Source organism: Scleropages formosus, chromosome 8 (genome assembly GCF_900964775.1).
Source record: "Scleropages formosus chromosome 8, fSclFor1.1, whole genome shotgun sequence".
In the NCBI taxonomy this organism is placed as follows: domain Eukaryota; kingdom Metazoa; phylum Chordata; class Actinopteri; order Osteoglossiformes; family Osteoglossidae; genus Scleropages; species Scleropages formosus.
The window spans coordinates 15,538,750-15,560,703 of record NC_041813.1 but is presented as its reverse complement, the minus strand read 5'-3'; the positions used below and the strand labels follow the sequence as shown (position 1 = coordinate 15,560,703).

Here is a 21,954-nt window from a genome sequence, read left to right as displayed (position 1 = left end):
TGGCCCTTTTATTGCATTACTTTCTGCTGCCTTATGGGGGGTGTTATGATCTGGTGTTTGGTTACTGATCATGTGTTCCTGCCATTGGTCCATTTAGCTGTAGTGCTCTTTCACGGTTAGCGGTTTGCAGTTGACTGATTGCAATGTATTGAACTATTTACAGTGTTGTACCATTTATACAGCTGGGTAATTTTACTGTATCAGTTCAGGGTCAATACTTATATAAGAGGTACTCCAGTATGAGAGAGAATTTCAGCCTGGGACTTTTCTCTGTGCAACATCTCTGTCTACTATGCCACTTCCTGATTTCTACTGATGTTGACCATGCTGTAAGGTTTGTTTGTGAATGCTGTGATCACATTGGAAGAACACTCACCAGCACAGAAAAACCAAAGTCTAATGGACCAGTAAGATTTGTAACTTTTATTTGATTTTTTTTTTTTCCGCATGAAAAGTACAAATAATCAAACAATTCCATGAAAAAGTCTTCAAGCGTCTTCAGCTGATATCCAGTAATAGATAACCCTAAGCTAAACCAAAAGGTCTTCCCAAATTTACATTTTCACTCTTTTGATCGTTTTTCGAAGTTTCATTTTTAAAATTAAAATTCTTTGTTCTTCTGACATTTACTCCATCTGGATTGGTAGTTTTTTTAATGTTTTGTTTTACTATCCCCAAAAAACTATTCATAAATAAATAAGAGGAAATTGCCAAAGAACTCTCTCTTTCCCCAAATAAATAGAAAGCAAATGGCTGTGAGAAAGACCAACCACTGACCCCTTCTGGGGATCCACAATGCATTTTGTCCCAACCATTTTTTTTTTTTTTTTCTTTATCGGTTCTGTCTCAGTACTACTTATCTCCTTGGGCGTTTACTTGTCTTAGTGTGTCTCCCCAGTAGCAGGAGGGGGGACACTTCAGCCCCACACTTTTAGCAGCGAGGCAGCAGGAGCACTGTGACCATGCCCAGCTCTCTGGCACCGCCCACACATCCCCTGTGTTGGGGTTCCGAAAGTGGTTGCAAAAAGACTCGACAGAATCAATATTTGATACAACATGAAAGATGAGGAAATGAAAGTTTTTTTTTTTAACAAGACAAACATAACACAGGCAGTAAACTTAACATCAAGCACGCCGATATTTTTTTTTGTTGTCTACACATCAATTTATTTTTCGTCAGTGCACCCTGCCTATGGAGAACTTTTTGCAGTTATAATTCAGAATGTTTTATTTTTTCCATTCCATTTTATAAAAAAAAAAGGTATAGCCACATTTCAGCAAAATTGAAAACTCATTTAAACTAGCAAATATAATGAAATAAAGCATAAATATACACAAAACATACTTTTATACGAGGCAATAATAGTAATAAATAGTTTTAAGTTAACAATAAGTTAAATCTACAAGTTTAAAGTCGCCGAAATAATACAAGTTTGTTGGCGCTATCTTGTATTTTCACGTTTAATTCTTTTTTTTTGTTGCAACAAAAGCTACCACAGACTTTTACAAACACAATTGAACACATTTTGATTGAAATAAAAAGTCTAAACTCTAAAATCTGCAAACACTAAGAACTGCAACTAATTATATTAAATAAAGAGACAAAAATCATTGATAATCCATACCCAATAAGAAGCGAGTTGAGTATTCAACCCATGTGTGTCCTCTATGTTATTTCAATGACACAAAACGCTTAATCAACGTGTGAATCCAAATATGTAAAAAAAAACAAAAAAAAAACAAAAAAAAAAAGAAAAAAAATCAAAGGAAAAAGAGTTATAGTCTGATCATTGATTTGGGTGAAAATTTAATTTTTGGAAATAGAATTCTCTTGGATTTTGTTGTTCTTTTGTAATTCCTTGTATCATTTTTTGTCTTAGTTATTGAAAGTTGGAGTGTAGTCCTTGGGGCAAATGAAGGCATCATGTACATTTCCAGAGATCAGAGCTTTCAGTGCTTGTTTGAATTTTTTTTTTTTTGAGCTGACATTAACAAGTTTGTTTTTTTTATTTTACATTTGATCCTTTCACTTTTTTTGCAAACGATTTCAGTGTGACGTTTAATTTCTTTTTTAAAAAATATATATATTATGTTCTCAGTCAATATAAAAACAAAGCACATTGCACTTGCTGTTCCATAAGAAAGTTTTTTGTATTTTTTTTCCTTTTGAAATGATTATAACTGGAGCTCAAGCGGTGCAGTATGTGTGAGTGTGTGTTTGTGTTTGTGGATGGGAATACCATCCATAGCATCTGTGTGTGCGCGCCATCCTTTGTGTAAGTGAACATGAGAAAACTTGAGGAAAAATGCACCAGCCAGCTGCATGCTGACCTTTGTGTGCATGAGCATGTGTGTCTGTGTGTGTATTGGCCTGCTTGTGTGTTTGATGCATAATTGCCACAGTTTTTTTTAGAAATCCCATCTACACTTTGCTGATGTAACACCTGCGTTGTGTTTCTGAGTCCTGCTCTGTGTCCATAAGCCCGTTACTCTGGAGAATCCTCTGGGAAAGCACATTAAACATGACAGCGAATAAAATCAAGAATCAAACGTATGGATGTTTGGTTGTCTTCAAATACTCATGGAGCAGTATGCATAAAGATCTCAGTCATTTTGGAAAAGCACTTGTCTGAAAAAAGAAAATAATAGTTTAAAGACATGTATTTCAGAAAGGTACTTGAGAATGTTTTATGGCTTTAAAGGAGCGCTTAGATATTCCTCGGAAGCGGTTTGGAGTTTGCTATGCTTTCGACATCACCATGTCTATGGAATCACAAGCTTTTTTTTTAAAATTTGGGAACTAATAGTATGAAGAAACAACAGCTTTCATACAAATGTTTTCCTAAACAGTTTGGACCTTCACATTCCAGTTCTGGAGAAATATTACACAATCTTTATGCACACGGACCATGATCTGCATGTTAAAATTGTGTGATGAACAATCGAGGATTTGCGCAAGAAACAACGTTACATTCGCCCCCTTTTCCACCCCCCTCCCCACCCTCCCCAACAGATTCCCCTTAAATGAAAAATATGAAAATTAAACTATATTGTCTGTCAAAATATTTTCAGTTCAAGAATCAGTACAAATTCTGAACAAGGTCTTTTTTTCGCTTTTTTATGTATAAAAATAGATTTGTATCCTTCTGAATCCTCTCACCTCAAAGAGACTGACTGTCCTCTTTGGCTAAGTAAGCATTATTTAGAAAAGTCATTTTAACACAGTTAACCTTTTGTTTTGCAATTTTTCCCTTTGTATTCTTTTCTGCCAAAGTCCTTCCCACCCTAAATGTGGAAGATATAATTTCTGAAGAAATTTTTATTTTTTTTAGAATGAGATCAGATTTTGGCAGACAGTGTCAGTGGCATATGAAATTTAACTATAATCTCATACCTTGCCATATCCTATCATATGTAAGGATTCTTTCATTCAGCATTTATCATGCTTAGAATGTTTAGGAAGGAAAAGGTTTAGACAGGGAATAAACTGGGCTATGACATCGAATGGGTTGGGTGAGATTAAGAGCAGTAGAGGATGTAACTGTGATTTAAACTGGGGTAAAGGTTGTATTTGGTGACGGCCTGGTCTTTGGAGAAACATCTTCATCCAGCTAACAGTACTAAGTCGTGACATTGTTGCAGTCCCAGACATTGTTGTAATGTGAATTCTGAGAGGTCTTTGCTGTCATGTAAATTACACTTAGGATTTTCACACGGTTGAATCATATAGCAGTTTCTCAGCTGAACCACGTCTTTACAGTGACGCGAAACGTTAAGATGACGTTTCATGAGTTGTCCTGCTGCCAGTGGAAATGTGCCTGAGGCCATGCAGAAATATTTAAGCAGAGGAGATGTAAGCATGGAGAATGGATGAAGTTATGCCGGTGGAGGGGCCGGGGTTGTGGTGATAGGCAGGGCTTTGGGGAATAGGAAGAGTGGTTTGTGAATTGCTGATGACCTCCTTGGTCTCCCATGATGACATCATATTGCTACTCAGGGTCAAGATCGGTGTGAATGTACAAAACGTTGCACAAAGCCTCATTTTCTCTTTTGCTGTAGCTACAGTGTGTTATTGTGAACTGGACATGCACTACACTACACACCTCCTGCCAGAGATATTGATGCAAACACTCCATGGAACCATGGAATTGTCCACAACCATGGAAACACTGTCACCATGTTGGAAGTCAGCCAAAAGCTGCTTCAAGTAGAACCTATTCTAACCACTAGTTATAAAAAACAAGATGTAAAATACAGAGAGGTTCTCTTGTGCATCAATTTATATCTTTTTGTTTGCATCCTCAATAGAGGACATTGTGTGTATGCGTGTATGTGTGTTTCTTATACTGGACTTCCAGAACATGGCCTGCCTTGTGAGGAATCTCTCTTGGGTGTTTATTCCTGTGCGTGAGCATGTTTGTGTGAATGTGTCAGCAAAGGGCCTTTTTGGTCATCACCTTGTGGTGTGTGTCCGTGTGAAGGAGAGGGAGTGATCTCTTCAGCTTTTCCCATGGTCCATTCGCTATGGTGCTCAGTGGCACGGATGGGTGCTGCGGTACAGTCATGTCGTGCATGCGCGCATGTGTGTATTTGTCTGCCAGGATACGTATGTTTGTGTGTGGGTGCGTGCATGTGTGTGTGTCTGTGTGTGAAACACTAAGTTATGTGGAGAGGGCTTGGAGTATAGTCAGGTTTGCACCTAGATGAAAGAGCTCAGAAATCGTAGACAAAGTTCTCTCTAAAAAACTGCTTACATACTTGGCTATTATAACGACCTTAAATATTGAATAAATATTTATATATTTATAATATATATAAGCAAACACTGTTTTTTTTTTTTACTTTTTTTTAGTCTAAAAAATCATTGATTGAAATGCCCACACGTAAAAAAGTGATCCTTATGTTTTCTCTTTTCGTCATTCCCCAGCAGAGCACTGGAGGGTTGGTGGGGAGGGCTTGGGTTTGAGCTGGGGGTAAACTGCACTTACTTAATAGTTCATGCTTGATTTTTGTCTGTTCATTCGTTCTGTGGTTCCTGCTCCTTTGCCTGTGTTGAATCGGTGCCACTGGGATCAATCGTCAAGTAGCAGGGACATACCCTCATAATTCAATACAGGCAACAATGGAGAAGGACTGGCATGTCTGAGTGAAAAGAAAAACATAAAATATTACCAGTATATGTGTGCATGTCTGTTTGATGTCTAAATGTGTGTTTTTGTATATGTGTATGTACATTGCGTGTGTGTGTGTGTGTGTGTGTGTGTGTGTGTGTGTGTGTGTGTGAGGGAGAGAGAGAGAGAGAGAGAGAGAGAGAGAGAGAGAGAGAGAGAGAGAGAGAGAGATAAAGAGAGAGAGAAAGAAACTCACTCCCGGCCCATGGTTTAAGTGAACGTTCCGTAAGCTCAATGGCTCCCTCTGCAGGTTGGAGCAGTGGTGACAGCAAGGCGAGACATGGGTGAGATATGCCCTTTCTCTCTCAGGCCTTGTGTTGCTTGCTTGTCTTGAAGGAGACCTGCAGCACGCGGTCACCCAGCCGGTAGCCGTTGAGGCTGGCGATGGCCATGGCTGCCTCATCGTAGTTGGTCATGGTGACGAAACCGAAGCCCTTGCACTTGTTGGTGGTGAAGTCACGGATGACCTTGACGTTGGTGACAGCACCAAAGGGGCCAAACAGCTGCCAGAGAACGCTCTCGTCGGCCTCAGGGGACAGGTTGTACACGAAGATGCACCAGCCAGCCCCAGTAGGGCCTGTGAGGTTGACCCCGGCCAGGCTTGTCATGCTGTCGATGGTGATGGGAGAGAATCTAGGAAGGAGAGAGAGGGAGCTACCATGGGTGTCACTTTGAAGTCCTCAAGGGCATTGAGAGCAAGGACTATAGCGTATCTGTACATTTGTGTGTATGTGTGGATGCAGCACAGCTTCTGTGAATGTAGGTGTATGTAGTGGTGTAGGACTGCATCTATGAATGTGCGATGATCAGTTTAAGTGCAGGCGTGTGCAAGTGAACATCTGTGGTATGTTCATCTTCCTGAATTCATTATCATTTATTATTCCTCCTTCATTTTTTCTGTTTCATGAGCACCAGTGACACAGTTAAGAGACAACACAGTCTCAACTACTTGCACACAGAAAAAACACACTACTCTTCACAGGAGACAGACATTTTTTTTTAGAAATATTCCACTGTGGTCCAAAGCTTCTGCTGATAACACAGAAATCCAAAAAAAACACAGAAACCTAGAGAGGAAACCCAAAGGAAAAAACGAGGTAGAAATTAATGCAAAACTGTAGCAGATAGAGCAGACGCAAAACTCAATCTGGTATGTCCATGCTGGTGGAAAAAAGGGAAACCAAAACAACGGAAATAAAACATTAGTCCAACGTTGTTTCAAATAAAAGTTAGTGCAAGTAAGGAACCAAAGGAACAGAAAGTCCAACAAAGCCATGCCAGAATTTCCTGCTGTGACCAGCAGCTTGTTTGTGTTGGTGGCGCCATGTGACTTCAAAGCTACAGTGCTATTACCCTATACCCTGAGAGCAATGGTCAAGGATGTGCCCTCTCATAAGTTGCTTTAATGATGCTTTTATTCTAATGAATCTGCAGCTTCATCCATGTGCTGGGTTTTTCTTTACCACAGCCATTCAGGACCTGTACCCCACACTAGCAAGTTCTACAGCATAGCTCCTTCTAGGTCTTGAACCAACAACTTTCTGGCTGTGAGTTCACGTCCTTCACCGCTATGCTTCCTGCTGCCCTCAATGTGTCCAGTCATGTGAATTTTGTAACCTCACATGACGCCAGCAGGTGGAATTCCAGCCGCTTTGTTTGTGGTTTGGCATGGATGCTTTTGGATGTACACCTTTCAGACTTTACCTCTTCACTCCGTAGCTGGCGTTAAGTAAATTGTCGAGTCTGCAACGTAAGAGGGAGAGGCGAGGGGAGGGGTGCACACGTTAGTGAAGAGATCGGGAAGGTTGGAAACACGGGTCTCACTTCACATGCAGCTCTTCCATCTGTCAACCTCCAGGAGGTGCTACTTTTTGTGCGGGAAGGAAGAGGACACACAGTGTGTCTGTGTTTGCTTGTGTGGGTGTATCAGTACCGATGGATCCATTTGCTTCCTGGACTGTTTGATCAGTTTACGTCTTCCTAATGAAAATGAGAGCAAAGTAGGGAGACCAAGAAATTTGCAGAAGGAGTAGGGAATTTGGGTATCTGTTAGACTGAAGCAAGCAATTGGATGGCTAAAGTAGGGTACCAGGAGTTTAAAGCTGGTAATTAGGAGACTCAAGCAGGGTATTGGGAGACTTAAAATGGTTGTTGGGAAACTAAAGCGGGTTGTTGAGATATTAAAGTGGATGGTTGAGAGGTTAAAGTAGAGTACTGGAAGACTTAGATGAGATTTGGGATGTCTAAGGTAGACTGGTGGAGGACAGAAGCAGGCATCTAGGAGTGTAACGTCGGGTGTTGGAGGATTAAAATGGGCAGTTGGCAGACTAAAGGTGGGGCTTTTGGAAGACTGAAGTGGATGTTTGGCAGTCTAAGTGGGATGCTGGGCCAAGGTGGGCAACTAGAGAAGGGTTTAGAAGTACTAAAACTTGCTGTTCGAAGACCTATATAGAGGACTAAAGCAGAAGTTTGAGACACAAAGAGAGGAGTGTTAGAGGACTATAGTAGGTGTTTGGGAACCTATGGCGGAGATTTGGAGGACTAAAAAAAAGCAGTTGTGACTCTAAAATGAGGTATTAGAATACTAAAGCAGTCTGGTCAAGGATGAAGGCCTATAGCTGGGAATCTAAAGTGGGGGGTTGAAACACAGACGTGGACAGTTAGTACTTGTAAAAGTGGGGTGTTAGAGGACTAACGTGAAAGGGATAGTGATCTAAGGTAGCATGTTGGAGGACCAGGGTGGGTGGATGACAATGTTCTGGAGGACTAAAAGTTGCAATTGGAAGATTAAGGTGGGCCTTTGGATGACTAAAGCAGACTAAAGCAGACCTTTGTGAATCAAAGAAGGGTTGATGGATGGCTGCTCTGGGTGGATGGAAACCTAAGGAGGGTATTTGGAGGACTGAGGAGGGCAGTTGGGAGATTAAAGCACATGACTGAGAGATTGAAGCAGGGTTTTCTGGAAACTAAAGTAAGTGGTTGGGAGACTAACGAGGGTAGTTGAGAGAGTGGAGCAAGATGCAGAGAGTGAAGTAAGCAGTACCTGAAGCGTTGGGTCTGATGGTGCAGCGGGCCAGTGTAGCGACGAGCAGCTGTCTGGTATAGCTGGGTGAGCAGTGCCTGGCCTGTCTTCTGGCTTGGGTTGTTTGCGAACTTGACGGTGATAGGCTCAGCTGCACCCAAAGGCTTTTGTCCATTCAGACCCTTGATGGCTTCTTCGGCTTCATTTCTCTTGTCGAACCGGATGAACCCCACTCCTCGTGAAACACCTGTTCCAGGACATAGTGCAGATTAGTGTTAGCATTTTGAAGTGGCTTGGTGGGGTCCAGGTTGAGGTTTTCAAAACCCAAGATCCTGACAGTGGACAGAGGGTGAGATGTTTATGCAGTGGTTCAAGTGAGCACTGAGTCGAACTTAGCCTGCGGTCATTTCCAGTCCCTGGGTCCAATGACGTTACACATTGCCAAATTTTTATGGGAACACCGGATTAATGGAATTAAATTATATTCAGTTGAACAGTTAAGAATATTTAAGTTTTTAAGCACCTCCTGAGTTCCATCCCATGATCTTGGGGTAAGAATTCAGCAGTTATGGCTTTGATGGAAGTTTTAGAGATAGAGGGATCTGAGTTAGGTTGTTGTGAAATTGACACACATAGGGTTTGCTAGATCTTGGAGACCAGATGTTAAGAGTGAATCAACCCTTTACCTGTGACCTGGTCCACCAGGATACGGGAAGTGATGATGCGGCCATACTGAGAGAAAAGCTGCTCCATGTCCTTCTGGCTCATGGTCTTCGGCAGGCCACTGACGTATAGGTTGGCATCGCGAATGGAGGCAGAGCTTGGGCGAGCATAGGACACCTGCACCATGGCAACATTTGTTAGCGTCGGGGCTTGCACATTGAAGTTACACTCAAAAATACATTATATGCAATAAGTTGTTTCTTTCCAGTTTAACCTGGAACACAAGGTATGTTTTTCACCTTGCATTTCATTCTTGAGGGAAATCTCAATGTTGTGTAAACACACACACATTTTCAGAACCACTTGTCCCATACGGGGTCACGGAGCCAACCCGGTAACACAGGGCGCAAGGCCAGAGGGGGAGGGGGACACACCCAGGACGGGACACCAGTCCGTCACAAGGCACCCCAAGCGGGACTCGAACCCCAGACCCACCGGAGAGGAGGACTGTGGTCCAACCTACTGCACCACCGCACCACCGCACCCCCTCTTGTTGTGTAAACAACCGTGTGTTTCTAATGTCTCTGAGCAGACAGCTTCCTCATTGACTGTAATGTGCATAAGCACAGACACACACATACATACACACTCTTACATGCACACAAAGAATCTGGCAATGTAAATGTGTTGACCATGGAGATATACTGTTTGTCTCAGTCATCAGAGTATTCATTTATCACTAGCCAGGGGAGTATTCATTTTTCTGCTGCAGAAGGAGGGGAGGTGTGTCCAGGGTGTGAGTTTTGACAGAACTAGTGCGTTTGGGGTGGGGGAGGGGCTTGGGTGAGACTCGGCTGGGGCACTGTATGGGGGAGGCACCCTGTTATTAACCCTCTCTCTATACCGCACTGCAGATGGTGCCTGAGGCACATATGGCCTGTAATCCTGTAATGGGCATTCTGCTCTCTGAATGCTGCCCCCCTCCCAGACGTCCCACCACCCCCGCACCCCTACCCCCAAGTCGTCCTTTGCAATCATTAAGACATAGCCCTTTCTCTTCCTAGCCCCAGCTGTGCCAGACGGAGTTCTGCTACAGGTCTTTTGGTCACAGCGGTGTATTATCCCTCTGTGTATTTGCCTCTTTGGAGCTATGAACTCTAGGGTCATGTGATGGGTTATTCTTTTGATCGGATACACTAGAGCAGCCCATCTCAGGCTTTCATAGAGGCTATGCACATTGCCAGTCTGAGGGGAATGCTAACAAAATGCTATGATGGCGTTGAGTTAGCTAGATGATACAGCCATCTTGAGTTAGCCATACACAGTGGTCCTTTTGAGTAACTCCATCGTTATCTTCAATTAGCCTTTTGCTATGGTCCTCTGTTTGAGTTAGTCCTTTCCTCTGGTCCTTTTGAGCTAGCTGGATGCTACTCTCATTTTGAGATAGCTCTATGTTATGGTCCTTTTGAGGTAGTTGGATGTTACTTTTACGTCATTAGCTGCATGCTGTTGTATTTTTGAATTAGTTGAATGCTGTAGTCATCTTTAGTTAGCCTTTTGGTATGATCCACCCGAAAAAGCACTTTGTGGGGATTATGCTGAGTTTTGCCAAACCCTATGAGCATGGTAAATCTGTATTGCTCTACCAGAGCCCCACTATGGTGCTTTCAGGTTATCTGGATGCTATCGTAATCTTCAGTTAGCCCTTTGATATGGTCTTTTTGAGCTAGCTACATATTGTATTCATCCTGAGTTGTCACTATGCTGTTCTGTTTTTGTGTTTGCTAGATGCTGTGTTATTTTTGAATTGACTGAATGCAATGGTAATTTTGAGGTGATGAGATACTATGGTCGTTTTGAGTTACTCTAATGCTACAGCCATCTTGAATTAGCTTTGTGCTATGATCCTTTTCAGTCAGGCTGATGATATGGTCATCTTGCATTAGCCAGTTTATGCTTTGCTTTTTGAGTTAGCTGGACGCTACAGCCATTTTGAGTTAACCAAATGCAACCGTCATATTAAGTTAACTGGACACTAGAGCCAGCCATGACCCATGCGTCACAGGAATTCTTTAGCAGTGTGTTTGATCTACTTTGATCAAGGGGGGGAGGGGTTAGCTGGTTAATCTTCCTCATCTGATTTCTGCCTCCCCTCCAAACCCCTGGGGGGAAAGTGTTGACCTCCGATCCTGGACTGGGACAAAGGAGTCTCCTAATTACCCCAGATTGTAGGCAGATGGGGGTTCAGCCTGGGCTGATTTGCCTGCCCCCCCAGCGACTTTCCTTAATTACATTTCCATCACAATCGTGTCTCTCTACCGCCAGCCTCCTGCCCTCTGACTTCTTTCTCTCTCTCCCTCTGTTCTTCACACTTCCTTTCATTCTGTAGTCACACGTCCACCCCAACCCTTGCCCTCATCCCATCCCCCCTCAGCCCTGTCCCCCAAAATCTCTTACTCTTTCTGTCTCCCCATTGCACACGAGTCCCACCAGCCATACCATTGTTCAAGCCCATAAGAGGAAGCAGAGGCACCATGGCCGTTCTCACCTTTATTGTTTTTGTTTGCAGTTTGAGTCCGTTGAGGGTGTTGATAGCTTTGTCCGCGTCATTTGGGTCCACGTAGTTCACAAAGCCATAACCTAAGCTTTGACCTGCAACAACCCAAGCCCCAATTTAGACAGGTCCATTTGAGATTATCCTTTCAACAGTCACTCATTCTCCAAGATGAAAACTGAGGTATGACCTTAGTGTGTCCCATCTTTTTTAACTCAAAGTTCAAACACTATGATTTATTTTTTGTGGTTTGTGACCAGTTAAAGTGATAATGTGTTGTTTTGTGTATGCTGTGTGTTTGAGATGGGTATTTAGCACAACCTGTAATCTTGTCCCGGACCAGCTTGCAGGACTCAATTTCCCCGATACTGCCAAACAGACTTTTGAACTCCTCTTGGGTCATGTTCTGTGGAAGGTAGTTCACTATCAGGTTGGTTTTGCTGTCGTCTGTGGAGCCATTGGTACTGATCACTGGGCCGTTGGGAAGGCTGTTTCCAGTTGGACCGTTGGACACCTGAGTTTCCATGGTGCTGATTATCTGCTGAGGAGAGGAAGACAACTCAGATCAGACTCACTGTACATGCACACATGTATACTGTACAACTGTATAAATTCCACATTGTTCATGGAGGCTAATAAAATTAATACAGGTTTTCTATTTTAGATTCCATGTTTCTAATGTAGCCCTGTTAATAGAGACTATCCACAATATTTTATCATTTCTGGATGTCCTTCACATTCTGAAGTATTATTTTAGCTCTTTCACAAGCAGTGGCTTTTACCATTATGTCAATGTCCTCCCATTCGTCCAGCTATTGAGAAGAACTGATAATGCCAAAAGGGCAAGTATTTCATCGGCAAATGCAAAAACTTTGTTATGAAGGCAGCCTAAATATGTGATCACAAGTCACATGGTCCAGAGGTTTGTGTCAATGTGAGCAGACAACGGACTGCAACCCCCTCAGCAGCTCCACAGAGCAGCCGTTACTTCTGAATTCAGCCTTCTGTGATGGCCACTGGCACTATTGCCACAGGCAATATTTTTTCCACTTTTTCTATGTGTGGCATTTCAGGTATTTCCTGACAGATTATTGCACCCTCCTATCCTTTTAATAATTTAGTTCCTACCATACTCTATCTGACACATGGTACCAAGTATAAAGAATCAGAAATGTTTGCTAAGTTGCTCAGCTGTTACACTTTACGGCTCCCTTTGCTCACTGGGGCTGATTTATGAAGTAGTTAAGGTACCAGTGGTTCAAGGGTAGCTACTGAGCCACAGGAAAAGCAGTTATGTCCTTGAGGAGGGTACTTGAAGGTATCTGAGTTACTTCATTGTTGGCTAAAGAGCATAACTGGAAGCAAGAAACAATGGTCTCAATCCAGACATTTGTGTACAAAAAATACTCCATTAATGGCAAAATTCAATGCTGAGCATCTGTATTGATTCACAAGGGGCAGCAGGTAAACAAATGTGAAACAGATAATAGTATTAGAAGATATTTCACATGGAGGGTAGGTTTATGTAAGTTTGTTTGTATTTTTGCTATGGAGTGGAGTATGGAGTAATTTATCCAACTTTTATCTCAGATCATCCACTGATGCTACAGGTCACCTCGAGCATTGTCCCACAACTAAGGTCTTACCATTTAGATGCAATGAATATTTACCTAATATTTACACTTGGCTTTCAGCGGTCAGGATCCTGACTGTTTACATTTCAACAAAGATCAGCATAAGCTTTCAAGTAATATCCATTATGTTTCTTTTGCAAGGTTTTCCTTTAATTAAGAATATTAAGAAAATGCCAGCTGTCCATTTATCCATCACTCAGCAGTCAGAATCTCAGATGCATCTATTGTTGGCCATTCTGTTCATGTCTAATCATATAGTGAAGCCAACACAAGAGATTTAGAAGAAATACTCAAAAGGAGGTTAAAAAGTGATGGATTGTCAGATTATGCAAATGAAAAAGATATCTCACTGATGATTCTTGAATCGACTGATATGTTTATGAACACCAAGATCCCTACATCTGATGAACCAGTATGAATCTTTTGCAAGCAGAGTTCCTTGGTGGGGGTCTCTCTTCACTGTTCATGTGACTGAGAATGCAGTGCAGACTGGTTTTGGGACAGGTGAAGGGTGAGATCAGGTCATGTGTTCTAATTTTAGGTCTTTCTGTAAACCCAAAAGCAGTTATTGAAGATTTCAGTGGTCCTTGACTCTTTGCTATGTTTGGAGGCACTGATTTAAAAGCTTCTCCTGAGTGCACAATTATTTGTACTTTTTCCTTTTAAAAAGCCCTAAATTTTAGTTTTTATTATGCTCAAACCATTGGAATACTTCAGAATTAAGCAGATATTAAATTGGTGTTACTATCCTGCAGTCATTAAAATATTCCAGGAGTGGGTGGTTCCTTGTAAAGTCACAAATAGCAGCTTTTGACAATGTATTACTGCTCATCAAGAGCACCCTGCACCTCATGTCTTCACAGTGCAATGGGAAGGAACACATGAACACATGTGAAGAGTTTGGATCAGTATTTATTTCTTACTTTTTTAAATGTACTGTTTTTTAGTTTATATTCTCTAAATTATGTACCTGGTTAGACTACTGTAAATACAGTTCTGGTCTTATTAATTTTTCTTTTACTCCGCCTTCCTCATCCTACTGCCGTCTCTTCCATAACTCCTTTCTTCCCCTGAGTCTTACCTCCAGTCAGGTTGTCAAGGCAACAGTGGCCTGACGACAGTTGCCATAGCGGCTGGCTTTCTGACTTTCAGTTTAACAGTGTATGTGTGTGCATGTGTTCATGAAAGACAGAAAGCCCCCTAACTGTCAGGTGTGGGGACAAAGGATTATCATTTGCGTTGTAAAGGAGGTGTGTGTGTGTGTGTGTGTGTGTGTGTGTGTGTGTGTGTGTGTGCGAGGAACAAAGCTCAGACGACACAGGGTAGACCCCATTTCCTTCTGCAGACGTTGTTCGCCGCAAGATTAATACGCTCCTGTGCCGCCAATGCATTGCTTTGTTGAGCCATTTTGAAAGGGACTGGTCCAAGACAGCAGGGACAGAGATGAAACAATGGAGCTTTAAACATCATGTGAGCAACTCAGAACGGCGACGGAAATCAGCGACAGTGAATGCAAGGGCCAAAAAACACACAGAAAAATGCAAATAAAAGTGTACAATTTCAAGAAGATTAGCCTGAGGGAAACTTAACTGTAAAAAAAAACTGGTTTTAAATTTGATCCTGATTTTTCAGAAGACTATAGTACCATAGTGGGAAATATTTTTGCAGAAAAAGGTTGAAATGTTTAAGGCAAATACAAAATGACTCTGCATGCAGACATTTATGTGATATTTGCAAATATAAAGTGGCAAATAATGCATACAGATGTAAACCCCAGTCTTACATGAAGATTTGGGCCTTGTACCTGCCTCATCCTCCATCCTTTAACTATACGTAGGCCCGAGACATCAGAACACAAACACAGACAATAACTGCCAACCTAATTATAACACAGTTCAAGTGAAATTACACCCAGCTGAGGCATGGATATGCAAGTTAAACCTGAGTGGAAATGAGGTGCCACTTTTGTACATGTTGCACAATTCATATATAATAAATAAGCTTTTGATCAGAGGATAGAAAAACAACTTTAAAATTTACATTGATCTGAGATTTTTTCCAAAACAACTTACAGTGTTGAGCTGCATACAATTTTTTACCCATTTATACAGTTGGGTAGTCTTACGGGAGCAGTTTTAGGGTAAGTACCTTGCTCAAAGTAAAAATCAAACCTGCGACTTTTCAGGTCAAAAGGCAGCAGCTCTAACCACTATGCTACCAGGTTCCCCGGCTTACTGAAGAATGAGTCGTTATGCTTATCCGTGAGTGGGTGTTGGTGGGATTTTCCTGTTTTAAGGAGCAATATATAATATACTCCCGTATGGGACAAGCGGTTCAGAAAATGTGTGTGTGTGTGTATATAATATACTGAAGGCCATCAAATTTACACTATGGTAATTTCATTTCCCTTTTTGCAATAGCAGACTTTAGCTCATTAATTAATAGGTATGTGTTTCCTCTCTTGTTTGAAATAATAATTTTTCCCATTTCTGAAACTATATAATTATTGCAGCCTCAGGTCCATCCTCCTCAAAGTTCCAACAGCAGTCCACCTGCAGGATCTAATCTGGTAGTCTTATGATCTGTTCCCTGCCCCCTGTGCCACCAGCTCAGGAGGAGCTGACATTCTGAGCAAGCAGTGCTCAGACAGCAATCGTTGGGTTCAGACCAACCAAACAGAATTGGTGGCATCGCTGTGGCAATACACAAAATATTTCCTTGTTCCCCACATTAGCTACATTAGCAATTAATAAAGTTAAAACACAGCGGTATATACAAAGGTTGGAGTTTCCATTAGGACTGAATTTTTCAAATCATAATTTATGATTTATCTGAAATCCAATCAACAAAATAATCTAAATAAGCTTTTTAAATGTATACTTTCACTCAAGATGGGGAAAATTTGTTATTTTAATGATTGGCATTTTACACTGCTACAAATGAACTGAACAGTTAGCAAACAAAATATGTTAAAAAAAAAAAAAGCAAGATTTTTACCAAACAAAACCTTGTATTCTCTGCTCTGTTAAACTGTCCTGTAGCCAGATAGGCTGAAGCTGCATTATGCATGCAGGCGGAATACGAGGAGTCTTAATTAACATCCAAAAAGGGTGACTCAGTCATGGCGTAGCATTAGTGCAGCAAACCACTACACGCAGTGAATGGCCTCAAATGCCAGGAGCTGAGCCCAGAATAGTGTTCCCATAACCTGCCGGTCCTGGGGCTGTGGGTGCTAACCCACTTCTAGGCTGAGGTGCCCCAGGACAGAGCGGAGTAAACACAAATCAGAGTAAAGCCCAATTATACCCCAACATAAGACAAGTTATATAATTTCTGCAGGGATGCTGCACGACCTCACGGAAGAGCTCGAAAACATTTGCGGCTGCCGCGGTGGGCCGCAGTTCACAAAATGACAGCAAGCGCTGCCAGCTAATGGCTGACGCGGGCGGCCCTGGCAGTGCACACTGGGCAGGATGTGTTCATGCCGAGATCTACAAGAGGGTGACTCAGAGATGCACAGGAGCACACAAAAGTTGAAACTTGTGTTCCCCCCCACTCGGCCACTTCATGGTTTTGGACAAACAGGCATCATATAAACAAATGCAAAGGCCCTGTGGTTGAGGGACATTAAGAGTTTGGGTAAGATGCGAACCGCTACAATGTTAGTACATATCTTATTACAGCAGCTTGTTAATATCTTTCATTAAAAAAAATATTAGTAGATTGGATGATATAATCACAAGCTTCACTGGCATCTCAGGCATTAAAAATAATGTTCTTTTGTCTGCATTATTTCTTTTTATTGTAAATGCTTTTGCGGTGCCGGTGTGCTTGTGTAACATCAGGAAAGCAGGTCTGAAGGAGAATTTAACTGATGAATGAGGTTTGACAGCACTGGAGGAGTGTTATGTTTGTAGACAATGCCTTAGGAAAATAGTGCCATGAGAAAAATACATCTTTCTGTGTTTTGTTATTTGTGATATTTTTAAAAAATTAACCCCCAGCACACAGTATGTCATTTATCACTGTGGTTATTCCAATCAGTAATTTATATATGGAGATAAAATACAGTATGACCTACTAATTCAGGCACAGGGCTTTCCCAAGATTCCAACTGTTTTAGTTTTGCTTCTGGTTTCCTTCTGTCTGTAATTTGTGGTCAAGAGCTGATGTGGTTTTGAAGGTATGAAACCAGTGGTTTGTCCAGATCCTTACTGCTGTATGTTATTCTTAATCTTAATTAAGTTTGTACAGGTACCATTTTGGCGAATTTCAATAATATGCTGTCTGACAGATATTATGTACTCTATTACTTTTTCTTACTTTTACCTTGCACAAGGCATTAGTGAACTGTTCAGTAAAACAATGGCTCCCAAAATTTGCAGTTACTCAGCACTGGGTTCGGTCTTGGCCTCAGATAGCTAAATTGCAGACGCACTGAGGCTCAGAGATGTACAATGGCCTTCCGTGCCTTTGTTGAGTCTTTTATAAACCATCAGTTACAGGCAGTGTTGAGCATCCCATAAATTATCCCTGAACAAACGAGCCCACCAGCAAAGTCTGAACCACAGAGATTAGATGATAAGGCCAAAAACAGAAAGGGTTTGGGTTCAGCTGTTCTGCCCTTTCAGCTCAGAAATCAGCTCAGGAGCAGCAGGCTTGAAGTCAGACTCCGATCAGGAATCAGAGTTTGACCAGGAGTCATACTCTTTGAATCAGAGCTCAGCACACCCGTCTTGCTCTCTGAATTCAGGTTTTGCAAACCCCCATTTTAAAACTGAGATTGAGGTATGGTATTCATTACACGTGTCAAACTAAGCAGTGTGCTGGAGGATAAGTTGCAGGTGACAGGCAAACCAAATGTGAAAAACAAGATGAGTGTGGAGGATGGGTCACATGAGCAGGACAAACTGAACATGGAGGACAAGCCGAACGGGAAAAACAAACTGAATGTGCAGGACAAACCGAATGCGGAGGACAGGCAAAGTGTGGAGGATAAACAATGCGAAAAAGACAGCAAATGTGGAGGAACCGCTCACTGCACAGTCGGGTGCTCTCCAAAGTGCTGAATGTTATGGTGCCCTCCACTGAATGGGAATCCTCTTGCTTCTAGAATTTTCTGAAATTATAATGAATGTTTTTGGCCTTTTCAGTTGAGTTTTTCTGCGGGTTTTGTCAGACACTGATCGTCCAGTTGTCCTGTAGTCCCCGTTTCCTAATATCATCTTCATCATGTACAGGCAGTGTGGTGAGGATGCTCGATGAGCCAAGTAAAGCTTTTTTTTTTTTTGCTGAATAAAGGTATTCAGCTGTCTGAACAAAGGAGACACCCGTTCCTGTGTTTGCGGCCCGCAGACTGTGGCTGCATTATGAATATTAATGCCAACAGTAGCGCTTTGTGTCCAAGAGGGACCTTCGGAGAACAATGAACGCCACAATCCCCAGAGCCCTGTGCTCCTGACAAGGCAGGCGGCAAGAGCAGTCATCACCATCATCATCAGCTTCCTTGTCATCCTCCTCCTCCGCCATCATCATCATCATCAACCACCATCATTACTATCTTCCGCCTCCACCATGATTATCATCACCGAAAACAGATGCAAGTGAAATAAGACACGGTGAGCAGGGAGAAGCTCTATTTCTGAAGCACATTAATCTTTTCTTCTTCTCCTCGCCTCCTTCTCTTTTCTCTCCTCACCCCACGGCTGTGGAACCCCATCAGGAAAAGTCTCTTTTGTACTATTGCAATTACCTTTTGGCCTTTGTCTCTATCACACAAATGCACATTTTTTTTTCCTTTCACGATTCCTACCGCACAGCCGTCAATTATTTTAAAGCGTTTAAAAGATCCAGTTTTTTCCCCTCATACATCCTATTGCAGACCGTGTGTTGTCCTCCACTCGAGGCGGGCGGGGGGGGTTGTCTGAGGGTGGCTCTGCAGCAGGCCCGCGCGCTGAAACCGCGCAAATGGCGTGCGCGAGCGTGCGCGCGAGTCAGCCCGCTGTCATCAGGCGCGAGGCGCCTCTTGTCGCGCGGCGCGAGCTCGCTCTGGACTGCGGAATCGCACGCGGCGCTCGACCGTCAGTCAAATTCCTGTGTGTGTATTTTTCACGTTTTGCGTCGTTGAGTATTTCATGCAGGAAAATATGGGGAAACGACGTGTTTCTTCAAAAATGGATTCATATCGTTACTATGAAACGAAGCAAACGAGTGATTGGAAACTTTTAAATCGTTATTTCACAAATTGTTTTCTTGCGTGTAAATGTTGAGATTTAGTAAAACGAGACGTTTTAAAACTTTTAATTTTTGAGGTAATAAATAAATCACAGTTTGTTAAAGGTAGATTCCATGTCCTTGAAAATAACGAGACCGTTTCTCTAAAAGAAATGAAATCACATCATAAGACGGTTATACATAACTCCGGTATATAAAAATACATATATAAAAATGATAAAATCATTAATAAAATTATCAAGAGACCTACCACAAATAATAACATACCTTTCAGAATAATAGCTATTAAGTGGTACACTTGTCACAAATGAAATGTGCAGATTTATCTATTCTAATTAGTGTTTTACTGTATTGTGTTGTGACATACAGTGCATCACATACTAAGACTGTGTCACATTTCATTGATTATTTTTTCTGTTTTGAAGGTGTGACGTCTCGCATCGTAAAATTTTGACAAAACGACAAAGAAAACCCAGTTTGTGCAGCTCTTTGGAATAAACCTGTGAATGTGATGTGGGACTCAGGGTTCGACGCAGCACTGTGATGTGCATCTCTCTGGGGAATGATGGCCCCATGTTCCTGCATGCTGTCCCCTGGACCGCGCCCTGCATTGTTACATGGAGGGGTGTATTGCAGACACACCCACCAGCCTCCGCAGGAGCACGCACAATGAGCCTGGCGGCCCAAGGTAACGCCGACTGCCCTCCCTCCAGGAGCAGCTCATTGACATGCGCGTCTCGTATCTTCTGTGGGGGCCAGAGGATGCACTCAGCGAAAACGATGCACCCGTAAACATGGCTCTTCTCGTGGCCTCTGAAATTTCCAGCCTATTTACCCGGTTGCATCGCAACGAGAACCCGGAGGAATTTTGAGTTGCCTGATTCAATCCAAACCAATAGATGCGTAATCTCTCTCTCTCTCTCCCTCTCCCCCTCCCCCTACTGCCTCCCTTTTTCTTTCTCCTCTCCATCTCTCCATATCTCTCTCTCTGTCTCTCTCTCCCCCAGCTTCCTTCCGAGTGACTCGACCCTTTTCTCTGGCGTGGTCTCAGTGGGCTCTCCTCCCTCTCCTCAGAGCAATCCATCGTGTTTTGTCTCAGAAATCTGTCTGAAGCATCCTTCAGCGGCGTGAGGCACTGAAAGGCAAAGTACCCCTCCCTCTGCTACACCCCTGGGGTTTCTCGACAGCACGCGGCCGACCTCGGCCCGCTACCCCCATCCCCCCATCCCCCCCTTTCACATTTCAACACTGACACCTTTTATTCCAGTCTGCCTTCTACCTTCATTGTGCTACACGGAAATATACTCAGAGATTTGGCCCAGGAAAGAAGAAGAAAAGCATTGCCGGTGTTGCGGAGGAAAGAAAAACCCAAATGATGTGCATGTAAACAGATGTGTTCTAGGTCAGCATGAGATGCCAAGGAAGGGCGAGGAAAGGAGCTCAGGTCCTCCATGGAGATCGGTGAAGGAGCACACGATGCTGTGGCGCAGCCAGACCAGCTGCATCGCTACGTCTCACATTACTAATACCCAGTGCTGCTTCGTAATCTCATCAGTGTCAATAAGCCAGATTTCCATGCACTGCCAGCGTGTCCACACACATATTGATTTATGTGCTTCTTCATTATATATACATACATCACTGCAAAAAATGCATTGCATATATGCATGAAGATGAGCTGCATAAATTAGTGGCAATAACAAAACAATGAATATTAACAGAGATTAGAGATTGTACGTCTTAATCACAGTGTGAAATATCTATGAGTGTACATTTTTTGTATTTTACAGCTTGACATTTTCTAGAGAAAGGAAAGAAAAGATATACGCACAGTAACCATTCTTGATGCACAGCGATGGTCGGGATCTAGGTCCTTTGACTGGTAGGTCTTGATGCCCCGGGTTGGATTTGTTTCAGGTGTTGTTCTTGTTTATTTTTTCAAATTAATTTCTTTTGTTTCTTAATTGCAAGGTGAGCAGCGAACAGGAGGGCGGTAACAGAATTTCCAAATTAAATGGTAAAAAAGAGGAAAAAAGCCCCAATTGCTCTCACGGGGAGTCAGCCCTCCGTGGGGCCAAAGGTGTGGGGAAGATGCTCAAGGATGGTAATGAAGGAGAGATTTCTCTTGGAGCAGCGTGGGCGACAGTTCATGGAAAAAAAAAAAAGGAGAGAGGACGTGTTTCCCCAGCAGGGTGTGTCCAGAGCCGTGTGGCGAGCTTTCTCGTGCTCCGTGTGTAATTCCCAGCTTCTCTTGCGCTCTCCTCGGTGCCTGTGCTGCAATGCTCTTCTTTTATGTGTCCTTCTGCCTGGCAGAGCGAGCTGCGATTGGCTAATTGCGCAAAGGGAGGGGAGCAGCGACGGGGGCAGCCATTGCGACGCACTGCCCCCCCTCCCCCGCCCGACCAACCCCCCCGCTTTCTCCTTCAGGACATGCAGCGCCGTGAGCCTCCCCGCATCCCTGCTGCCCCCACCACCACCACCCCCTCCGCCTCACAAAGGATAGTCTTTGCTTATTTGGCACCAAGAAAAAAAAAAGGAAAAAGAAGCAGAATCCAGAAGGTGTGCGAACACCCTAAAGAGAGGATTTTCGGATGCGGCCAATGGTAGAGCGTGTCGCTGCTAGTTCGAGCTGTGAGAGGAATATGTAAAGGATTCTCTCGGCTGGCTGTCGCTGGA

The 21,954-nt window shown here is 42.8% G+C and overlaps 1 protein-coding gene across 8 annotated transcripts; it reads right to left on the bottom strand.

Moving 5' to 3' along the window:
* Positions 1 to 5,300: 5,300 nt before the first annotated feature.
* On the bottom strand, positions 5,301 to 21,625 carry elavl3 (ELAV like neuron-specific RNA binding protein 3). Of its 8 annotated transcripts, none has more exons than XM_029254323.1 (7): positions 21,110 to 21,624; positions 11,732 to 11,951; positions 11,405 to 11,508; positions 8,880 to 9,033; positions 8,215 to 8,440; positions 6,876 to 6,914; positions 5,301 to 5,825 (listed from the first exon to the last, which is right to left on the bottom strand). In XM_029254323.1, the coding sequence occupies exons 1-7, from the start codon at positions 21,116 to 21,118 to the stop codon at positions 5,477 to 5,479; spliced, it is 1,101 nt and encodes a 366-aa protein (XP_029110156.1). In that variant the 5' UTR covers positions 21,119 to 21,624; the 3' UTR covers positions 5,301 to 5,476. The 8 variants fall into 8 exon arrangements, with proteins under 8 accessions (XP_029110156.1, XP_018610327.2, XP_029110157.1 ...); XM_018754811.2 differs by having other exon boundaries at positions 5,301 to 5,804; XM_029254324.1 differs by having other exon boundaries at positions 11,732 to 11,948.
* Positions 21,626 to 21,954: the final 329 nt, after the last annotated feature.

Excerpts from the sequence above, each read along its gene's own strand:
- elavl3 (XM_029254323.1), bottom strand. Across the intron at positions 9,034-11,404 it reads TGCAAACAAAAACAATAAAG|GTGTCCTATGCTCGCCCAAG; the intron begins GTGAGAACGGCC and ends GCCATGGTGCAG. Across the intron at positions 6,915-8,214 it reads CATCAGACCCAACGCTTCAG|ACTCGACAATTTACTTAACG; the intron begins GTACTGCTTACT and ends CTTACGTTGCAG.